Here is a 22,494-nt window from a genome sequence, read left to right as displayed (position 1 = left end):
GGTCCCAAAACGCGTTTTCCCCATGCATTTTCCCATAGGACCTTTAGTCGAAGGTACAGCCCTAACGGCTGAACAGAATTACTTGAAATTTGGCAAAGAGGTAGTCCTCAGGTCAGGCATGTGCCTTTTGCATATATGGTGTCAATCTGTTCAGTAGTTCCTGAGAAAATTGCAGTTAAAAGTACATAAATATCTATATGCGCGCACCAAATGTCCACGAGCGTAATTCTGATTGGTGGTTAGATGTCAGTCAACATTCGAATCGGTCGAAATCAGGAAGTGTCGGACGCCATTTTGTGTGTGACAGTGAAAAAGAAAGGTGGAGAACGTGAAAAGGGGGCAGGGTAGAGAGTTCCTGACCCCCTAGCCTTAGTCAGGGGGTCCCTGAAGGACCCCGAAGGGTGAAAAAAACATTTACTTTTTTTCAAAAAATCGCGGGGTGCGCGCACGGTGCGCGCACCCCCCAGCCGCCATTTTGAGTTTTAGAGGCAGAAGAGAGCTAAAAACACAAGTGGAGAACGTGAAAAGGGGCAGGGTAGAGAGTCCCTGACCCCCTAGGCCTTCTCAGGGGGACCATGAAAGACCCCTAAGGTCCCAAAACAAAAACAAAAAATTATAAATATTGCGCGGTGCGCGCACGGCAACAAAAAATTCATTAAAAAAATAGAATTCAAAATCAAGTTTAAGTGTTTAGATGTTGGTTGGCTCTAAAAAGAGCCATTGTGTTCATTGAGTGTTTTTTTGTACCTACAAGTAAGTACTCCCCCTCCATTACTCACTGCCATTCCCATACTCATTCACTCTTCTTACCTGTATCCTCTACCCTTAGTCCTTTTGTTGCAGTCAGTCTTTCACTTCCCTTTCATGACTGATCATACTTTCCTTTTCTCACTCATTCTGTCTGTCCTTTCCTCCTCTTCACTCAGTAATTTCAATCATTTCAATCATTCATGTATACACTACACATTCATTCAATAAAATTACAACACAGTATATTAGGAATATAGCTCTTCTTGGAGAAGTGAAGTGAGTTCTGAAAAGTACTGTTTTTTTTTTGTCTTTTTTGTTTTGTATTTTTTTTTTAGTTTTTTAACAATTTTGTATTTTTTTTGATTTTTTTTTAGAGCACCAAAAAAAAACTGGTAATGAAAAACTGTTCAACAGGAACAAAAATAATAAATGAAAAAAATTATGGGCTGGAGCTTGTGTGCTGCTGTATTTTGTTTTCGATCAAGTTAATACTGGTCTCACCGTAGCAAAGAACAGCATTGCACACATTACAATGTATGTGCACCTTCTGGAAAAGTGGGCGGATGTCCAGTGTCCTGGTACACGGAGAATCTGCGGCCGCAGATGATGTGCTCGGCTGAGCAGGTGGAGGGTTGTCTCTTAGGGCTCTAGTTGTCTCTCGAGCATAAGGTACAGGATGCACTGTCTTGAAGTGTCTCAGCATGGAATAAATACTAAACGAGTATTTCTTCGTGGGATCTCCTCTGGATAAGACACTTCCACAAATAGTGCATGTCACCTTCGGTGCATTGACCTTCTTTTGGCCCTCTGGAAAGGTGAAGAATTTCCAGATGAAAGAGTCTTTTTGTTTGGTCTTCCTTGGTGGTACCACAAAGGTCTCCTCCTCACTCCCTGAAGTAGACTGCTGTTCTGCCATTTTCAAGTAAAATTCTACTAGAATAGCTGTTCAGCTGCTTGTCCCCGTTATAGTTAGTTCAGCTAACTATAACTCGCGCGACCGCAATCCACTGCTGAGGACGTCACATATTACATCACTCATGACATGGTCAGTGACATCACTCATGACATCACTCATGACATCACTGATGACATCTCAAATGACATCACTGATGACATCATCCTTGTGATAGAGTGGCGGTCGCGCGAGTTATAGTTAGCTGAACTAACTATAACGGGGGAATTTCAATGGTTTTGTACTAGTGAAATGTCCAGCTAACTATAACATGTGTGAAACCTATGGTTTTTTCAGTAAATATATATATATATATATATATATATATATATATATATATATATGTCTTGCAATGTTTATCATTTGTACTAATGACCATAATTATATTTTTTCTTCTTTAGTAAATTTAACACCTGCCGTCGATTGCTTGGTTTTCGTGTAATTTTTTGCTCATTGTCAAAACTAAATGTATGCTTTTCTTTCTTAGGCACAACAGTATGTGTTTGTCCTGTTACCATTACCAGAGGACGAGAAGAGCTTTGTCACATATGTGTCATGCGCTTTTGTTTTAAAGGTAATTTTCTATCCATGTAAGGAAAGACTTTATCAATAAATCAGTTTGTATTGACTTATTGTTTCAAATGAGTAAAAAAACAAAAATAAATAACTTTTGCTCATCATCTACAGAGGGTTGCATTCCTCTCTGTTGTAGTAGTATTAGCCATCTAATGAAAATGGGCATACCAATTGAAGTACTGCTACAAACCTACTTTTTGGGCTGTGCGACTGGGTCTGGGGGGAAGGGTCGCCCCATACCACGCAGTTCTAAACCAGTGTGCCATTAGGGCAAGGCACATTCCCAGTGATGCACGCACTCTTGGATGATATTCGAGATAAAACTGATCGAATTGTAATTAGAATGGTGTGCATTCCATCACCTTTGCTCAACAGGAATAGTGCCACTCTTTGCCTGTGCAGATAGCCTTGAAGCCAGCGCCGGGACACTCTCTTGAGTATCCGTGCGCTTTATCAATCTTTTTATCATTCTCCTATTACCAGAAGAGGCTTAGATTCCAAGGAGAACATTCTTGCACACTTTCCTGCCTGCGCACTTTTGCCTGTACTCAGTGTCATTTGGCTTTCGCTTTCCAGCTAGGGAGGCCAGAGTAGGGCAGAGACACTTTTAGGAACTGTAACACCACTCGGGGAGGGTTGTGGTGTCTATGCCCAGGATGTAATGGAAGGAGAGAGGTTACCTCCAGAGTGTGTGTGGATATCTAGGGCGCATAGAGCGAGGGACAGAGTTTTTATATGTGTACTTCAAATTTGTGCTTGTGAATGGCTTTCTGGAGACACATATTGTATTCCTAAGTTTCCCCCCTGTTGGCATAGGTGTCGTGTAAATGCACTTTCTGAGTATGGAACTACACCAGTATATGAGTGTCTTTACTTGGGGGGGATGCATGAGTGGGTTTCTGGATCCTACAATGTTGGAGACACTTGGATCTTTTGTAAGAAAACACGTAATGTCCTTATAGTAACCTTCACGCGAATAAGTAAGTGTGCTTGCTTCTGCACCAATTAGTATTAATTGGATTTACACATGGAGGAATGCCACCGGCAGAGAGCTACACTAGATAGATTTCTGATACGATTATTAGTTAGATTAATCCTGCTCGTTCTGTATATTATGACTGTTGTGATAGTTAACTTGCATAATATTATTAAATCCAGTATGCCAGTAATCTCAACAATAGGGATGTCACGTGGCCGATAGGGACATTATCGACATCGCTAAGTTAGCATGAGCCCAGCAGGCATGCTGCTGCTTTTGAGCCTGTTACTATGTGGCTAACTTTTGCAAGACTCTGTTTATGCCTTTCACATGAGAACCATCTGCTTTGTTCGTTCTCTGCCTGTTGCTGGAGTTTAGTCTGAACACTGTGAGCAAGGTCGATAAACTATGCCCCTTGTTATTCTGTTCTGGTCAGTCCCTAGCACCTAGACAAAAAATGCTAACACACCTGCTGCTGGAAACTCGTGTTTTGATATTATGGGGATGCATGTTTAGGTAACACATACTTGGAGAGGGAGCTTTCCAGGAAGAAGAGCCATGCTGTTCCTTTGATATAGATATACCATCTAGGCACTAAGGTATGGGGTCTGCTGACAACGCCCAGGGATATTCTATTCTATTATATTATAATACTTCTTCTTACCAAGGGGAGGTTGGTTAGGCCTTAAAGTCCTTTTTCCACTGTCTTTATATGGTGACCTCTCCCTTTATGATATATGGCCTTGCTGCAATGCTAACTGTATTGATTTTATGCATTTTGCTGCTGGTTGAAATAAACATGTTTAACTATATTTGTGTTTAGGTCAGTTCTTATTGTGGACCGGTACGAGAGTGTGAGTGAAAAGGTGTGTCTTATTACCCCGATACCTTAGAGATCCGAGAGTGTTCTGTTCTGGCGTGTCTAATCATTTGCATCTTTGAGTCTGTAGGAGAGCGAGTGAGACATTGTAGCTAGTTGGTCCTGCGTTCGTGGGCACTAAGGTGGTGGGAAGGCTTTGCCCCTATACTCTGAGGTCCTATGTTTCTGCGCATAGTTCTGTGTATATGCAGAATCCCTGCAACAGGTAATGCTTGCCAGTGTTATGGGAAGTGCTAGACAATTCGTCTAAGCTGCTTAAAACGTTGAAAGACCATAGTATTGTAACCCCGTGCTCCTCTGTGCTTTCTTCCTATTAACCAATGGCACCCATTGCATCTCTGTGTTAAAAGCTGACTCTTGCCGTTCAGGTTTGTCGATTTTGCTAATCCACAAGGATAGCTCTTTGTAGTTTTATTCTTGCTTTGGTTTTTTTAGGACACGATTTAAACCACTGATCTCAGAATTTAGTTTGCTCTCTGTTCAAAACCATCTCTTGTGCTTTTACTCTTTTGCCTGTTGAAATCCTCCTATTTACTTGCAAATATGGCAACAATCTTTTGCTTGTTATCTTCAAATAACAAGTAATTACTTTGGGAAGTTTGCCATCATGCAGTGTGTTTTGTTAACAAATTCTCTAACTAATGCCATCATAGTATTCAATAACATTTTCTTCTGAGGTCATTTGTACCTGGAAAAAGTGCAACCAGCTGATCTGCCATTCGAGTTCCTAATCCTGAGTGAGGAATACAAGATCCAGACCCTCGTAAGGGTTGCCTTTTGGACCTGGTCCCCAAGGATGTAAAGGCGGTTACTGCTCAGTTCTCTCTTAAATTCTCTTCACATATCATGATCAAAGAGTTTGGCAAAGGTGCCTGTCATGTGCACACAAGAGCCCCTTGATGTCTCTGGTAGAAGGCAAGCAGGGCTCCTTTCCTATGTCTTTTGCCACCTTGGTGCCAGGAAAGCTTTGTTATACCTTCCTGGTCATTTACCAAGTAGTTCTTCTACCATTCAAATGCCCATTGCTCCTAAGAGAGAACCACATATGTTCTTCACAAAGCACAATAAAGTAGTAGAAGAAGGTAGCTGTAATGGCTGTGAGTTGGGACTCAGCTCAGCCTTGATGACGTTATTGATCTGTCACTTGGTATCAGAATCATTAATGATACACTTGACTGGATGAAAAACATATAAGTTCCAAAGATGCTATCTAGGATCCATCCTTTACCATCTGTGATTTCCTTTCGGTTTACAGATTCCTCGACTGATTAGAACACATACACTGTTGGTTGATTTTTTTTATTTCTAACATTTATTTAACACAAACCTTGACTGCACTATACAGTTCACAAGTAATGCAATAGAAGTAGAGCAACAATCCATACAAAAACATGTTGTATTCACTAAATTATTTCAGTGTACTCCGGGCCTTAAATTCTTCAGGATTTTCCTTGGTACATGACGGTCACTAGTGGTTTACTGGCAAACTCTGGTGCAGATCTGGCGTTTCCTTTGTTTTCTCAGTGGTTTGACTCACCTGAGCTTCTTGCTAAGTTTAACTCTTTGAGGCCATTTATTTAATTTTGTTATTGGATTTATGATTTTTTTTATATCTTAACACTGTAGAATAATTACAGTTTAGGGAAGGTATGTAAGGATTAACCATTGAGCTGCAGAATGTTAACATTTTTAAATGAAGATGGTTGACTTCATCACCCATTTACTCGTGCAGTAGCAGCAATGAGCTGAAAAAATATATTATCCCAGTGGAACAGACGGGTTCTCTAAACATCAATAACCAATTGATAATTGTCCAGCAATCACTTAGCTTAGGTAACTGCATTAGTTTAACAGACAAAGCCCATTGTTCAGCATTAGATCTTTCATATATTCACATGCTTGAATCGCTCCCCGTCAGACTGAGAATCCCCGGTAATCTTAAATAGCAGTAAACAGTGTTCAAATGCCCAAAGGCCTCCATAACAGTGTTTTAGTAGCAGACCCACCTCATTTGAAACAACCCAAATTTAAATCGGTGTGGTGGAAGTCCCATCTTTCTTGCCCTAGAGAACACCATAGTTCAGATTTCTACTGCACGTCATTTGTGAGGGATTTCCCAGGCAGAATCCACTCTAAGCTTTCAGCGAACTCACTTTGTTACCTTTTCTGGTCTAGCCTTTGACTGGACCAGCCCTATCTTCAGCTTTCAGCCTACTGTAAGTTGTTTTTAGGGGGCATCTGTTATTCTCTTGACCAGCGAGACCTTTTTATTTACTGCCACCAATTGCCACCATGACTGACGGAGAAAATAAATCTCTTATCTGATAGAGACTTCCAGTTGCAAATTTCTTACCTTTGAATTTCCCAGGCGCCAGTCTGGATCCGGAAACTTTTGCGTGAGCAGTAACCCTGCGCACTGCCTGGTGGCTCCGTTCAGTTCTGCATGCCATCATCAGCGTTGTTGGCGCCGGATGTGATGTTTCGGTCGCCTATATAGGCACCAACCAGGCACGAGAATGTCAGGTCTTTTGTTTCCGCACCAGTGCTGATCCAGAGAAGAGCTACCCCTCTGTTTCTTTTGACTGATTATTTTTACGATGATATTTTTTTGTGTTTAAGGGAATGTCCTCTGGAAAGGTAGGGTTCACGCTGTGTGGTGCCGGCCAACGCTCCTCGTTGGTAACCAACCCACACTTTGTGTGCTCATGTTGTCTCGAGTGCGACCGTGACACAAAGTCATGTTCGGACTGCCGTCCCATGGCGCTGATTCTTTGAGGGAAAGGTCCCTAAAGCTGCTTGTTGACCGGCAGTTGATGCCACCTAGCTCGACTCCTAGGAGGTGTTGATCCTGGTGGAGGAGAAGAAAGTTGCTGGACTGCTCTAGGAGCCCCAAGTCCTCTTCATCCCATTTGAGGTCCTCGGGATACTCGGGTAAGAGGCACAAGAAAAAGAAGAAGAAGGGGAAGCCTAAATGGACTTTGACTTAATCAATAAAGTTTGTTTTAAAAAAATGGACTTCGACTTCACCTCATCCGTCGAGGATTGACAAAACAAGCAAGAAACATTGACGTTCCAGGCATGGTTCTGCGTAGCCATTGGAAGGTCCGACTGCAACCACTGCTCAAATAAAAGTTTTACTCGGCCCTGGGGTGTCGGAGGAGGCACCATCAGGTCCTGCGTCAACGGCTCCGGTGTAAGCTCTGATGAGATCTCAAAGATCCGATTTCCGATGCGGATCGGCACCAGTTATGCCAATGCGACCTTCTCCAGCGGTAGTCCCGGCGCCACTGGCGTCCACCAGCAACGCCAGCCCCATTCTTATCCCGGATGATGACTTGTAGTCAGAACGGCATTGATCAACATAGATTTTGGGGCCCAAATAGCCCAGTGCCTCTAGGTCATTGCCTGAGTGTTTTGAGAATCATGCAGGCACGGGGTAATGAATGAATGAATAATGAATAAAAGGCATTTATATAGCACACAGCTACTCTGAAGAGTGTCTCGGCGCATCAAAGGCCCAGAGAGCAACCACCTACACCAACCTCAATTACAGAAGAGAAAGAGAATAAAAGGAGAAGCTAAGGGAAACTCAATTATTGATTAAAAAGCAAAGTTTTGAGGAGCTTCCTAAAAGTAGCTAAATCCCTTATCGCTCTCAACGATGCAGGAAACGCATTCCAGGCCTGCGCACCGAGGAACCTAAAAGAGGTGCCGCCTGAGCGTGCATGAGACAACGCTGCCAGATTCATAGAGGAGGATCTCAAAGTTCTAGAAGGAGCATAGTGGGTAATCCTTCTGCAAAGGTACCTAGCACCCTTTCTGTGAAAGGCCTTAAAGAATAATACCATGGTCTTAAATCTGACTCTACCGGGAGCCAATGGAGAGCTCTGAGATGCGGGGAAATATGAGTCCTAGCTTTCAGCCTGAGAATGGCACTGGCCGCTGCATTTTGTGCCACCTGCAGACGCTTGAGAAGGTATTCCACGAGGCCATGGTAAAGTATATTCACGTAGTCCAATCTTGAGGTAATCAATGCCTGGACCACGGATTTGCTGCATTTCAAAGACAGGAGTGGAAGGAACTTCCTCAGCATCCTAAGGAGGCCAAAGCATGTTCTCACCACTGATTGGACTTGGGCTTTCATAGATCGGCGATTGTCTGTCAGGACGCCTAGGTTCTTTACCGTTTGTTGTGCGGCAAGAGGGGGAGACATATCTTCAGGCCACCAAAGTCTCCAGTCATCTGACGGTGGGGGCGCCCCAAAAAATAATTTGACATTTCGGGATTGCATTCGACCTGGTTAAATCTTAACCATGCAAACACTTTTGAAAGGCAGATTTTGATCTTAGCTCCTTCAAAGCTCTTACCTTTGTCACAAGTGAAAAGGAGCTGTGTGTCATCGGCATATGAAATAATTTTTGCTCCGTATGTCTCCGCCAACACAGCCAGAGGGGACATATAAAGATTGAATAATGTGTGGCTCAGAATGGAACCCTGAGGGACCCACACATCCATACCAGGGATTCCAGTTGCAAAGGGAGGCGTCCAAACCTCCTGGTCCCTATCCTCCAAAAAGGAGGAAAGCCATTTTAAAACTGAGCCACCAAGAGTCTGGAACCTGTCCAAGAGCTTATCATGAGGGACGGTATCAAAGGCCGCTGACAGGTCTAAGAGGATAAAATGGTTTTCCCTCCCCCATCCAGGCTTTCCTTATTGTGTTCGGAGACCTCTAATAGAGCAGACTCGGTACTATGGTTGGCTCTGAAACCTGACTGACTAATGTGGAAAAGATTGTTGGTTTCCACATAGTCGGTAACCACCGAGTTAACAAATTTCTCCAGAGCCTTGGAGAAGGCAGGAAGCAGGGAGATAGGTCTGTAATTTGCTGGTATTTTAGGATCAGCGGAGGGCTTTTTAAGCAAAGGCAGAATTTTAGCCTGTTTCCACCTAGAAGGCATGTGTCCAGTGTCTAATCAGGTATTACAAATTTTATTAACCACCGGATTAATTACCTGTGCTATGGATGCTAGCACTTTTGCTGGATAGGGGTCGGTGGGGGAACACAACTTCAGGCTTTTGATAGTGGCTAGGGAGACTTCCAGTGACAGCGAGGGAATTGCCGCAACGAGAAGGCTGATCTTAGCATGGGTACCATGGAAGGAGCTGATGATGTGTCACAGTCAGAGGAAAAAGTACGCCCTGAGAGTCTCTTGAATCTTCCCAATTTTTTTGTGGAAAAAAGTTGCTAATGCTAGAGGCCATTCGGTGGAAGCCGGAACGGCCTTTGACTCAGAGGTCGAGTCTGTAAAGGCTTTTATAATCTTAAATAGCTCCTTACTTTAATTTGACGATTCTATTTTGTCGGAGAAGTAATTCTTTTTTGCCTCATACACTTTGTTATAATGACATTTAAGTGCTTGTTTGTATTCACTGTCAGCACCCAAATCATAGTTTTTCCGCCATTTCCTTTCCAGCCGTTTACAGATGATTTTGCTGGCTTTAAGCAACTGATTGAACCAAGGAGCTGCAAGTTTGGTTGTCTAGGTGAATGCGACGGCAAGGGGGCTAATTGATGGACATTATAGAGCAACCCAGAATCAAGCAACAAAGCGTCATTCTCAGGGTTTCCGAGAAGAAGGGGAGTTGAAGATTAGAGCATTTCACCAAGAACCGCAGGATTGATCCAGTGGAAGGCTCTGAATTTTGTTGTTATCTTCTTAGCCGTCACTGGATGAATCACTCATCTGAGGTATCCTGAAATTAATAGGATAGTGGTCAGACCATAACAAGGGAAGGGGTGCATCTACCTCCAGAGTTATATTGGTGAAGATCTGATCGAGGGTATTACCTCCATTTTGTGTGGGGTTCAGGACTGCAGGAGCCAGATCAAGGACTGATAATGATTCAATGAGTGTAGTGGCTTCGGAATCAGTAGGAATATCCATATGTAGATTAAAATTCCCCAGAATCATGTAATGGTTAAAACAGAGGGCAAGAGGTGCCATCATCTCGCTGATCGAGTTCAGAAATGATTTAACAGGACCGGGAGGCCTGTAAATCAGAGCGCCAGCTAACGATTGTTGTGCTGACAAGGTGCATTGGAAGCAAAGGCATTCAGCGCTCTCCAATTCACCAAGTGGGATGGAATTACATACAAATTTTTCTTTATAGACAATCGCTATTCCCCCTCCTTTGTCGACCTGGAGATCTAACCTCAAGATCTTATAGCCGGGAGCAATTGCGGTTTCTAGGGTAGGGTTGGAATATTGCGAAATCCAGGTCTCCGTAAGGAACAAGAAGTCAGGAGAAGATTCCTGCAACAGATCAAAGATCTGAAGTTAGTGTTTCTGTAGGGATCATGTATTAAGTGAAAAGGCTTTAAATCCTACTCCCTGGCAAACCTTGTCGTCACCCCCAGCACAGCAGTCAGGCTTCATAATAGCCAGAGTGACGAGCATGGGCCGCCACTTACAGTGAGCGCAGGAGGGAGTGATTTCTCCCCCCCGAATCAATGCTGTTACCTTTGGGAAGAGTGGGAGGGGTCACTGGACCCTTTAGAACACAGTTATACACCCTTAATGAGAATTTGGACTTGTATGAGGAACTAGCATAGGCCAGCAGACTGGCCACCTCTCCAGATACTGGTACCCTCTCTCCACCTATCGTGGTTGCAGAGGAGGCAGCATCTTATGCAATACTGGTGAAGAGTGCAGCAGAGGTCCTGGGTCTGGAGCTGCCCTCGGTGCAGGTCAAAGCCAACCTTTTGACTGAAGTGCTTCAGCCTGGGTCCATCCTCTTCCAAGCAATCAAAGACAGGAAAGATGCACATCTGGCAAATTGGGGGATGTCCAGGCAAACCTCATGCACGGACTTGTCTCTTTGAAAAGAAGGCAGACTGGGCGCTGGAGTACTTCTAGGACTTGTGGGCTACTACCAAGTCCTTGGTGGCACCACGCACCCAGTCGGCCTTTTGCCCCTTTCGTGGTTATGAAAGGGGCGTTCAACTATGCCAGCCATACCCCAGCCACCGTCTTGTGCATGACTCCCAAGTTGTGCGAGGATGTGGATGCGGTGCATTCTGATTATGTGGGAATGGTAGCCAGAAGTCCTCCGCCACCAACTCCTCGGCAGATGCATCCTTAAAGCCTTCATAGTTTGGTTCTGAACGATAATGGGAGCCCAGTTGGAGGGAGAATCCAACATCATCTTCCCCACTGGTAGTCCATACCATTGGACCGATGGGTCTTGCAGATCATTCTGAGTGGTTACACCCTCCTTTTTCACTTTTTCCTTCCCCCTTTACCTCCATCTCATGAACGTCTGGCAGATGATCATCTTATCTTGCTCCGAGAGGAAGTTACAGCTCTACTGACCAAGAGGTCTATAGAAAGGGTTCCGATATCAGAAGTAGGCAGTGGTTGTTATTTCCACTACTTTTTTAGACCCCCAAAAAAACAAAGATCTTTGCCCTGTTCTAGACCTCCAAACCGTCAATCTCTTCCTCAAACTGGAGAAACTCAAGATGCTCACTTTGGCTCATGTCTTGTCTGCCCTTGACCAAGAATACTGTTTGGTAGCGATGGACTTAAAGGATGCACATTTTCGCATCCCTATCCTGCCAGCCCACAGGTGTTACCTGCGGTTCAAGGAAGGCCACAAGCACTTTCAGTTCACGGTGCTTCCCTTTGGCCTTACCAGCCCCCCCCGAGTGTTCACCAAAGTGATGGCGGTGGTAGCAGCTCATCTGCCCAAGTTGGGGGTTTCAGTCTTCCCCTACCTCGACGACTGGATGTTGAAGGCGGCCTCATCCCAGACTGTCTTTTCCCACCTCTTTACTACAGCAGAGCTCCTGCATTCGATGGAGTTCACTATAAATATGCTGAAGTCACACTTGACTGCTTCTCAGATGCTCCCTTTCATCTGAGCTGTTCCGGACACCGTGCAGTTTCTGACTTATCCTCCTGAGCAGCGAGTCCAGGATAGTCACTTTATGCATACTGATGTTTCAGCCTCTGACCTGGATTTTGGTCAGAATGACTAAGAGGCTTCTGGGCCTCATGGCCTCTTGCATCCTATTGGTAAATCATGCCAGATGGCATATGCGGGCTCTGCAGTAGGACTTGAAGTTCCAGTGGGCGCAGCATATGGGGAATCTCTCTGATGTGGTCCAGATCTCTGATGGAACTGCAAGAGATCTGCAGTGGTTAACTAACCGCTGTTGGGTCAGTGGCAGACACCTCTACCTTCCCCAACCAGATCTCACAGTAGTGACAGATGCATCACTCCTGGGATAGGACGGCCATCGTGGAGAGGTGGAGATCAGAGGACTTTGGTCTCCGGTGGAATCTGGACTCCATACCAACCTGTTCGAGCTCTGAGTGATCCGACTAACATTGGAAACATTTCTTCCCTCGGACAAGGGGAAGTTGGTGCTAGTCTTTACAGACAAAACCACCCCTATGTGGTACTGCAACAAGGAGGGCGGGGTGGGGTCTTGGGCCCTTTGCCAAGAGGCCCTGCGTCTTTGATCATGGCTGGATCAGCAGAGCATAACTTTGGCGGTTCAATTCCTGGCAGGTTCTTTGCACGCCAGGGCAGACAAACTCAGCCTAGCATTTCACAAAAGGCGACTCCACTCAGAGGTTGCGCAAGGTCTCTTTAAGCAGTTGGAAGAGCCTTGGCTAGATCTGTTCGCCTTTGAAGAGAACATTCAATGTCAGCAGTTCTGCACATTGGAATTTCCAAGGCGGCTATCGCTAGTTGGCGCTTTTCGTCGTGAGTAGAGCTCAGGCCTCCTGTACGCCTTTCCGCCCATAACACTTCAGCCCAGAGATCCAAAGAAGATCTGGAACTTCCAGGCCTAAGTCATTACTGTGGCTCCAGACTGGGCACGGAGAATTTGGTATCCCAAGCTCCTGAAAATGAGCATTGATCCTCCGATCAGGCTGAACCTTCGGGAGGTACTTCTGTCGCAGCAGCAGGGGATGTGTCCTCCACCCGAGTCTGTCAACTCTCCCCCTCCTTTTGTGGAGTTTGAGCGGCGAGAGTTGATAGCTTTTACCTTCCTCCTGAAGTTTGCAAAGTTATCTTAGTGGCCAGACGGCCCTCCACCAAAATGGTAAGTTCCTGCTGTTGGCAAAAAATTGTCAAATATTGTACAGAAAAGTCTATTGACCCTCTTTCTGATATTCTTCTCTTTATCCTTACTCTTTCCCAGCAGGGCTCTCCTCTGGGTACTCTCAAGGGAAATCTTTCTGTTCTGTCCGCGTTCCTGTGGCTGCCTGATCAACCCTCTTTATTTAAGTCCCCTATTGTAAATAGGTTTCTGAAAGGGCTTGTACATATGTTTCCCTGTTGCTAGATTCCAGTCCCCATCAATAACTACCCGAGTAGAACTAAAGGAGATCAGAAGCCTACTTAGTTGAGAGTGAAAAGCATTCTTGGCCTCCAGTGGGGCATATACAGAGCCCACGATAAATGTGTACCTTGTATTCCAAAACTTTGAAAATACATGTTGGCCTTAAGAGGAGTCTCTCTGGTCTAGAAAAGTAAATTTCATTTTATTTAATGTAGTGCTTCAGACCATTAACAGTAAAAGATGCCACATTCAAGGGCCCCTGAAGTAGTTATGTCATCTTGGCCCTTGATAAAGAAAAACGAGTTCTGTTGTCTCAGTAGAAGGGAGATGTGGCAGCAAGATCCAGGTGCTGCGGTAGAGGTCAATCCAGGAGAACCTAATCAATGAATGAGCACTAAAAGAGATGGGAAGATGAGTGAGCATGTAGTTGATAGGATGAATCCATGGATAGGGAACCGGGGAACTGCACTAGTGGCGGTGCAGAGGTCTTGGGCCCTAATCTAATCCTCTGCTAGACCCAGGGACAACTCCTGTAGTTCGATAACAAGAGAGAATCCTGTAACTTAGAAGGATGGGGGCCGCCTGTCATGGTTCTCCACCATAAACAGAGCCCAGAGAGGAGAAATACCTACACAAGGATGTTCCCTAGACTCATCACCCATGTGATTAAAATGTGCCTGAGTTGCGAGTGTTGAGTAAAGACGTTATTATGCATTACTTGTGCCTAAACTACAGCTCCCAGAACACACCGGGTAGCCAGCCCTTTTAGATCCAATAAGGGTGGATCTTATGCTATATAAGCCATTTCGTGAGTGTGGGCAGGTGCTTATCAAACTGAATTCAGCCTTCGTGACAACTGGATTACCTTTCGTGACTCTTATTTCGCCGAGTTCCGACTGAACGCTTTGTTTCCGGGTGCACTGCTTCCACCCAACCTGAATCGCTGTACCTCTCAGGAGAGAGAGGCAACTTTTCTACAACGGACCTGTATCTTCTTTTTCATCTGCCTATCGCGCGCACACAAACGTGCCAAATCTATGTGGGGCATTAACTGCCATTAATCTTCGTGACAACACAGATGTGTTTGTTGATTCAAGCGGACCCAGAACGGCTCACCTTTTTTCCACTTCCTGCTTCTGTGAGGACTAACAGGAGGAGAGAATTCACTATTGTGTTATTGGCAGATAAGTAGCTGCCACTCTCATTTTTGTCTTGATTATTTTACCTTGTTCTAGTGACATTTAGGCAATCACGTGACCTTGGATTTGGTTACTTGTGGATTGTAGACTGTTGCTGGTATTTACCCCTTGGACTTCTACTGAACTAGACATGGGAGAGGTTCCAATCGACAGCTGCTCATGAGTAGAATGCATGTGAATAAACAGGCGTTTGTGGAGATTTTCACGAATGGTATACTGGAACGAATGGCTATTATTGAATGTTAATGCTTCGTGATTTTCTCCCCCTACATACAGGGTCTCATGTAAGGCTTACTTCTCATAGAGAAAGAGGTATTTCTCTTTACGGACAGAGAGAGAGAGAGAGTCGGAGAAGGCCTCGAATGGCATTCTGCTGTTTATATTGTTTTATCCATTTCCCTTTTCCCCGGTGTGCAGTCTTGCAGGGTAGTGTTTTCTTTTGCTCTCTGTGGGTCTGCACGGAGGGGAGTGGGGAAACACTCATCGCCCCCACTGGTTTGTTCCTGAAGGTTTGTGGCTTGTGATCTCCGCTAACCTGACACTGCCCGCCAGTATGTATCCTGAAAAAATCATCCAGTCAGAGGACATGGTATCAAGCCCAGAGGGGGTCACACACACTGTATGAAAGAGGAACTTCGCTGTATGGATACGTCTTCGTAAACCACACCCTGGAAAACACAGTAGATTAAATAAAGACAGTAGAGTATGCAGATATACATACTACAGTATTCTGATGTCTCATCCTGCTCACCCACTTCCCAGCATACCTCCCCTCATCCAACCATCTCCCAGATATTGATATACAAAAAAAACAAGGAGAGAAAAGGAGGAAGAAGAGGAAAGGACATGTTACCATACAGATAATATGAGGGCAGCTAGCATGAGAGAACAAACTATTCAAGGTTTGTGGAGTGATCGAGATCTATCCCTAGGCTGAGAAGCCTTCCCAGACCATGCTTTGGCTAGCAAGGACCATTTTTTAGTAACTGAGTCCCATGGATGCAGTTCTTTATATACAGTGGTATCTGGTTGGTTTGCGTCCTGTAGACTCTCTAGTGGGTGTTCAGAGCATTATTTGCCGGATGCAGTGTCCATAGAGTCGTCATCTAGTGTGTCCAGAGGCGTTTCCAGTTTATACGGATCATCGTATCCCATTGTACGGCCCTGGAAGGTGATGATCATAGTGGCTGGTTACAATAGGTCATATTTAATGTCCTTTTTCTTTAGTCAAAGGTGAAGAGCCAGCAACTGCTACCTCTTAATGCTGGTAGGAGCCGAAAAGTCAACACAAAAGCTCTTTGTATGTTCTCATACTAGGGTCCATCAGGCACATGCATCAAGGTAGGATTTTGCGAGTCCTTAATTGCGATTATTAAGAAACCGCAATTAAGGACTCGCAAAAGCCTATGCATGTAGGAATCGCTATAAAAATAGAGATTCCTACACATTCCTTATTTGTGAGTCGCAAATTGCGAGTCGAAAATAAGGAATGGCTTCCCATTCATTCCTATGGTCCTACAGGCCCATAGGAATGAATGGGAAATTGCATGCGCAATTTGCGAGCACCAATAGGTCCTCGCAATTTGCGCATGCAATTTCAGGGTGCAAGGGTGTCAAAAGGACACCCTGTTGCACCCCTGAAATTGATCTATGCACATATGTTGCACACACTCATGCCCTAAGGGCATGTGTGTGCGCAACATGAAACTTGGAAAAACGTACTAAAGTGCATTTTTCAAAGTTTTTGCAAATTACCATGAAGTTCAACTTCATGGTAATTTGCGCTCCCTATTAGCGAAATCGCTATTCTTAAGTGGTTCGTGCATTGCATTTGAGGAATCGCAAATTGCGATTCCTTAAATGCAATCGCAATTTGAAAAATCGCAATTAATTGCAATTTTTTAAAGTGTGAGTGGCAAGTTGTTTCATGCATCGCAAAAGCTAATTTTGCGATCGCAAACGGCCGATTTTTGCGATTCGCACCGTTTGCGATCGCAAAAAGCTTTGCTTTGATGCATGAGCTGTATGTTTCTTAACCTCCTGGAGGAATTGATGGGCCTGCTTATGTCTCATGCAGCACGCAGAACATGTCATGTATGTGAGTTGTGAGGTGGTTGTCAGGAGCGCACTGTGTGGGCTCTATGTAGTTCGATCTGAGGCATAAATGGAAGGTTCTTAAGAGTAGGAATCAAGGTAAACAGAAAATGAAACGGATCATCTTTCTCAACCTGCTCTGTAAGGCCTATGATCCGTATGTTATCCCCGAGACTACGATCCTCCAAACCAATGACATTCTGCTGGCGATGCCAATCCTCCTGCCCCAGTTTGTCAAAATGCCCAAGCGTCATTACACATCTGCAATCAATTCTTACGTGGTAGTGAATTGCACTTGAAATTTGTTGATGTCCCCTCACAGGGATTGCACTTCCAGATTAGTTGTAGTGACCCCTAAATTCAGTTGTGCAGTGGAGCCTTTAGGTCTGCCAATTCTCTCATGAACGTCGTGAGAGCCATTTCCAGAATGTGGGGCCTGAGGACACATCGGAGGACGCTGCCTTTGGCAACCCACTATTCACCATGGCTTCTGAAATTGAGAGTTGGCGTGTGTTTTGGATTTCGTCAAGTGCCAGCCTCATGAAGAGAAGAATCTCAACAAGGAAGGAAAGGTGGTGTCTGGCTCCGTGACTAAGGATTAGGCAACTCAGCCCCACTTTTCAGAAGAGATAAACCCAGGACACTTTTTTAACCTGCCATAGGAGTAGGAGAGCAGAACTTCACAAGACATCCAGCAGGTGCAAGAGTGACAACTCCTATATTAGTTCCACAGACAGGTAGATATTACTGGCCTCAACCACTGGGTAATACACCATTCAGGAGGAAGCAATGGGTAACATATGCTGTAACAGCTCCCTAAGAGGACTGCAGGCAAGATGATCTGTAAGGCAAAGTAACACAACCCTTGTCAAGTAATCCGCTCACCCTCTCCACTGCCAAGTTGGCTCTTGGTGCCAATTGAACATAGTGTTTATCAATCAAGAGGAGGTTCATATGCGGCAATATGATGAACTATATAAGGGCCCAACACTCACTCACTTGAATCTAAAAGGCTCTAGTGATCTCTCGTTCTTTCCCAATTTCCATATTCTGGTCCTGGCTCACCCTTTGTCCATGCATTGAAAAGATAGGTCGACCTAGGCAGAGGGAGAAGGAGCCCTTAAGTCAGGTGAACATGAAGGCCTGCCACTTAAAGAGGGAACGTCACTGACGGTTTATGGATTCTCTATTAACTCTCCCCGATTTGCTGAATTCACATTTAACCTTCATGGTTTCTACACACTGTCAGTCTCACCTGCCCAAGGGTCTATCAGTTCAGTGAAACCTTTCTTATTCATATGGAAGACTGAGTTTTCCTCTGAATCTGTAATCAATGCCTTCCTCACATATAGTGTCTTTTAAAGTAAGAATGGATGTGGACACCTTGGCACTATTAGGCTCCCTGTTCTTTGGTTCGCATCTGTGGCAAAAGTAGCGTCACCCCCTGCCTGTTGGAGAATGCACCTCAGCCATTGTGAGGCTGGCTTTTGTACAATGAAACACGCCGTTGAACTCTGGGACCTACTCGACTCAACCTCCCCAGATGTCGCCTTCCTGACGGAGACCTGGCCGAACCACTCCTCGGCACCCGACATCGCCATAGCCATCCCTGACGGCTACAAGATCACCTGCAGGGACCGCACCAACAGAGTAGGAGGAGGAATCGCCATTGTCCACAGGAACACTCGGAGTCTCGACCAACACGGACGACACCCTCAGCACCGCCGAACACATGCACTTCCAGATCCACACCGATCCAAACACCACCCTCAGAGGAATGCTCGTCTACAGACCCCCCGGACCCTGACCACAGTTCAGCGACTCCATCGCCGACTTCGTCAGTACACACGCCCTCGCCTCCACAGACTACATCCTTCTCGAGGACCTGAACTTCCACCTCGAGAACAACAAAGACCGCAACTCCACCACCCTAATCAACAACCTCGCCAACCTCGGACTCAGACAACTCGTCACAACGCCCACCCACTCCGCAGGCCACACGCTTGACCCCATCTTCTCCACAAGCTCCCACGTTTCTTTCAACCACACTACGAAATCTACTGGACCGACCATCGCTGCATGCACTTCACCTTCTGGAAACACACCACGCACCACCGCACCCAACAGACCCCCGCTGCTGCTGGAGCAAAGTCACCGAAGACCAGCTAACCACCACCCTCGGCCAGAGCCCACCTGCCGACCCCGACTCCGCCGCCCGCAACCTCAGACAATGGATCGACGACTGCACCAACACCCTTGCCCCGATCAAGAAACCCTCCAACAGACACACCAGCAAGAAAGCCAGCTGGTTCACTGAAGACCTCCAGGCCTCCAAGCAAACCTGCCGAAAGCTAAAGAAGAAACGGCACCGTGAACAGACACCGGACAGCTACGCAGCCCATAAAAATGCCATCCGCAGACACCATCACCTCATCAGATCCACCAAAAGGGCCTGCTTCAAAGACCGCCTAGACAACAACGCACACAACAGCAAAGAGCTCTTCAACATCGTGAAGGAACTCTCCAACCCCAGCTCCAACACCAACGACATCCCACCTTCGCAAGACCTGTGCGACTCCCTTGCCACCTTCTTCCATCGCAAGATCGCAGACATCCACAACAGCTTCAACGCCATGACCGTCCCGACAACCACTGAGACCTCCGTCCCGACAGCCACCATCCGCACTGGCCCCCTGCTCTCCTGGACCAACAAACGACGACACCATCAAAATCATGAATACCATCCACTCCGGATCTCCGTCAGACCCATGCCCTCACCATATCTTCAACAAAGCCAGCACCACCATCGCATCCCACCTCCGGAAAGCCATCAACATCTCTTTTGAGACAGCGACCTTCCCAGAGAGCTGGAAGCACGCCGAGATCAAAGCCTTACTCAAAAAACCCAAGGCTGACCCCAAGGACCTCAAGAACTTCCGACCCAGCTCCCTGCTCCCATTCCCGGCAAAGCTCATCGAGAAGACCGTCAACAGACAACTGATCCGCTACCTCGAGGAGAACAGCATCCTAGACCTGTCCCAGTCCGGGTTCCGCAGCAACACCAGCACCGAAACTGCCCTCATCGCCGCCACCAATGACATCAGGGCCCTGCTGGACAGCGGAGAAACCGCTGCCCTCATCCTCCTGGACCTGTCAGCCGCCTTCGACACCATCTGCCACCGCACCCTACGCACACACCTCCACGACGCTGGGATCCGAGACAAGGCTCTGGACTGAACCACCTCCTTCCTCTACGGCAGAACCCAGAGCGCTCGCCTCCCCCTTTTCGCTTCGAAGCCACAGAGATCATCTGCGGTGTAACCCAGGGCTCATCCCGACATTGTTCAACATCTACATGGCACTGCTCGCCCGCGTCTCCCGACTGCACGACCTCAACATAATCTCCTACGCCGACGACACCCAGCTGAACCTCTCCCTCACCAAAGGACCTCCTCACCGACAAAACCAATCTCCATGAAGGAATGAAAGCTGTCGCCAAGTGGATGAAGACTAGCCGACCGAAGCTAAACTCGGACAAGACTGAAGTCCTCATCCTCGGCTCCACCCCCTCGGCCTGGGACGACTCCTGGTGACCGACCGCACTGGGAACAGCTCCAACACCCCCCGACCACGCACGCAACCTAGGGTTCATCCTAGACTCCACTCTCTCCATGACAAAGCAGGTCAATGCCGTCTCGTCCTCCTGCTTCAACACCCTCCGCATGCTCCGCAAGATCTACAGGTGGATCCCCACCGAAACAAGAAGAACGGTCACCCAGAAGCAGGTTGGACTACAGAAACGCCCTCTACACAGGAGCCTCGGCCAAACTCCTGAAATGACTTCAACGCATCCAAAACGCCTCTGCACGCCTGATCCTTGACATCCCTCGCCGCAGCCACATCACACCCCGCCTGAGATACCTGCACTGGCTCCCCGTCAACAAGAGGCTCACCTTCAAGCTCGTCACCCACACACACAAGGCATTCCACAACACCGGACCAGCATACCTCAACAGACGACTCAGCTTCTACACCCTCAACCGCCAGCTCTGCTCCGCTGACCTCGCCCTTGCCACAGTCCCCCGCATCTGAAGAGCGACCTCCGGCGGCAGATCGTTCTCCCACCTCGCTGCCAAGACCTGGAACACCCTACCCATCCTCCTATGGCAGACCCAGGACCTGCTTACCTTCAGAAAACTCCTCAAGACCTGGCTATTCAAGCAGTAGCAGCATCCCCGCCCCCAGCACCTTGAGACCCTCACTGGTAAGTAGTGCGCTTTACAAATGTTCTGATTGATTGATTTATTGATTGATTGAATGAATCAAGAGAAAATATTGGCTGCACTATGCTATTGTGGCTACACTTCCTAAATTGAAAATTCTTCCCGGGACCAGCAGCTTACTCTGAGTAAACAATACCGGATCTCTCTCCATGCGTGCTGGATATGCTGCTGGGTATTGGGTCGCAATGGTGAGTGACTTGCCACCCTACGGGGAGAGCTACGGGTATACCACCATTCTAGCCAATGGCATCTTGTCACAGATGTACATTAGCACAATAAGACTGAGCCTCAAGCTTTTCCTTCCAAGACTTTCAGGCCAGGCTGTTTCAAGAACAGAAGGACGGTGGGAGCCCATGGCCTCACATCCGAGCGCTAAATTTTCCCCAATGCAACATGGTAAGTGCAGTGCATGATAACACTTAATAGTTTTCTTTAATTTTTCACCCTTGTTGTTACAGCCTATGCTGTGTATCTCTAGACACATGTTTTTTGGATCATCTTGGGGGTGCTGGAAATTCCGTCCAAAGTCTTCTCAGGTCTCTATACCACTCACAGCACTAGCTACACTAACAATGGTGAAAGACTAAAGACTGTCACTGAAGTAAGTGTAATCATGCACTGCATTTTCCATGATGCATTGAGATGAACTGAGTGCTGGGATGTGAGGCTGTGTGCTCCCATCCTAAAAACAACACAAAATCGTTGTTTTACATTGTAAAACAAGGAAAGCTCCCAGGATCTCTCGGAAGAGGTGCGGTTACTGTGGGATTGGGCCATCTACCATCACGTGGACATTGCCGTGGAACATTTTCCTGCTCGACAACACAATCAACCCAATGAACGAATAGGTATTCCACGAGATCAAGTGCACTCCATCTTCTCCAGATGCTGGCCACCCAGTGCTGGATTTGTTTGCCACCCAGAACAACAAGAAATTGCTTGTAATATGCAAATGCCTTTTCAATCAAATTTTCCAGCATGTTTGTGTACTCCTTTCCGCCATTTTCCCTGATACCCAGGGCCCTGAAGAAAGTAAGGACGGACCATTGTACCCGGATTCTCATTGCCCCAGCTTGGCCTCATTAGTTCTGTTTCGTGGAACTCCTGAATCTCTCAGCATGCCTTTCATTTCCTTTGAAGATATACTCCAAGCTCCTCTACAGGAACAACGGAAACATTCTGCATCACAGTCTTCAGTTACTGTACAGTACAGCATGGTACCTGACGACCTAGAATATGGTCATCTGTATCTCACAGCAGGATGCCCGACAGTCTTAAAAAGCCCCAGGTGCCAGCTTCCTCAGAAATATACAATGCCAAATGGAAATGTTTTTGTGTCTAGTGCAAGATCAAGCGACTCTATCCAATAACAATAACACCTCGTCAGATACTTTCAAGGCTTAGCAAAGGATGGTTTAAAATA

The 22,494-nt window shown here is 46.3% G+C and overlaps 1 protein-coding gene across 1 annotated transcript in view; it reads left to right on the top strand.

Moving 5' to 3' along the window:
• The window catches only part of TMEM67 (transmembrane protein 67), a 1,162,308-nt gene that overhangs the window by 759,849 nt on the left and 379,965 nt on the right, over positions 1 to 22,494 (top strand). Inside the window, exon 18 of the mRNA XM_085605278.1 lies at positions 2,190 to 2,276. Coding sequence (XP_085461404.1) covers positions 2,190 to 2,276 — 87 coding nt within the window. The remainder of the gene's footprint in view (positions 1 to 2,189; positions 2,277 to 22,494) is intronic.

This window comes from Triturus cristatus, chromosome 5_1 (assembly GCF_964204655.1).
Source record: "Triturus cristatus chromosome 5_1, aTriCri1.1, whole genome shotgun sequence".
Lineage (NCBI taxonomy): Eukaryota > Metazoa > Chordata > Amphibia > Caudata > Salamandridae > Triturus > Triturus cristatus.
Note: the sequence above shows the minus strand (reverse complement) of the source record. Positions and strands in the feature narration are given on the sequence as shown.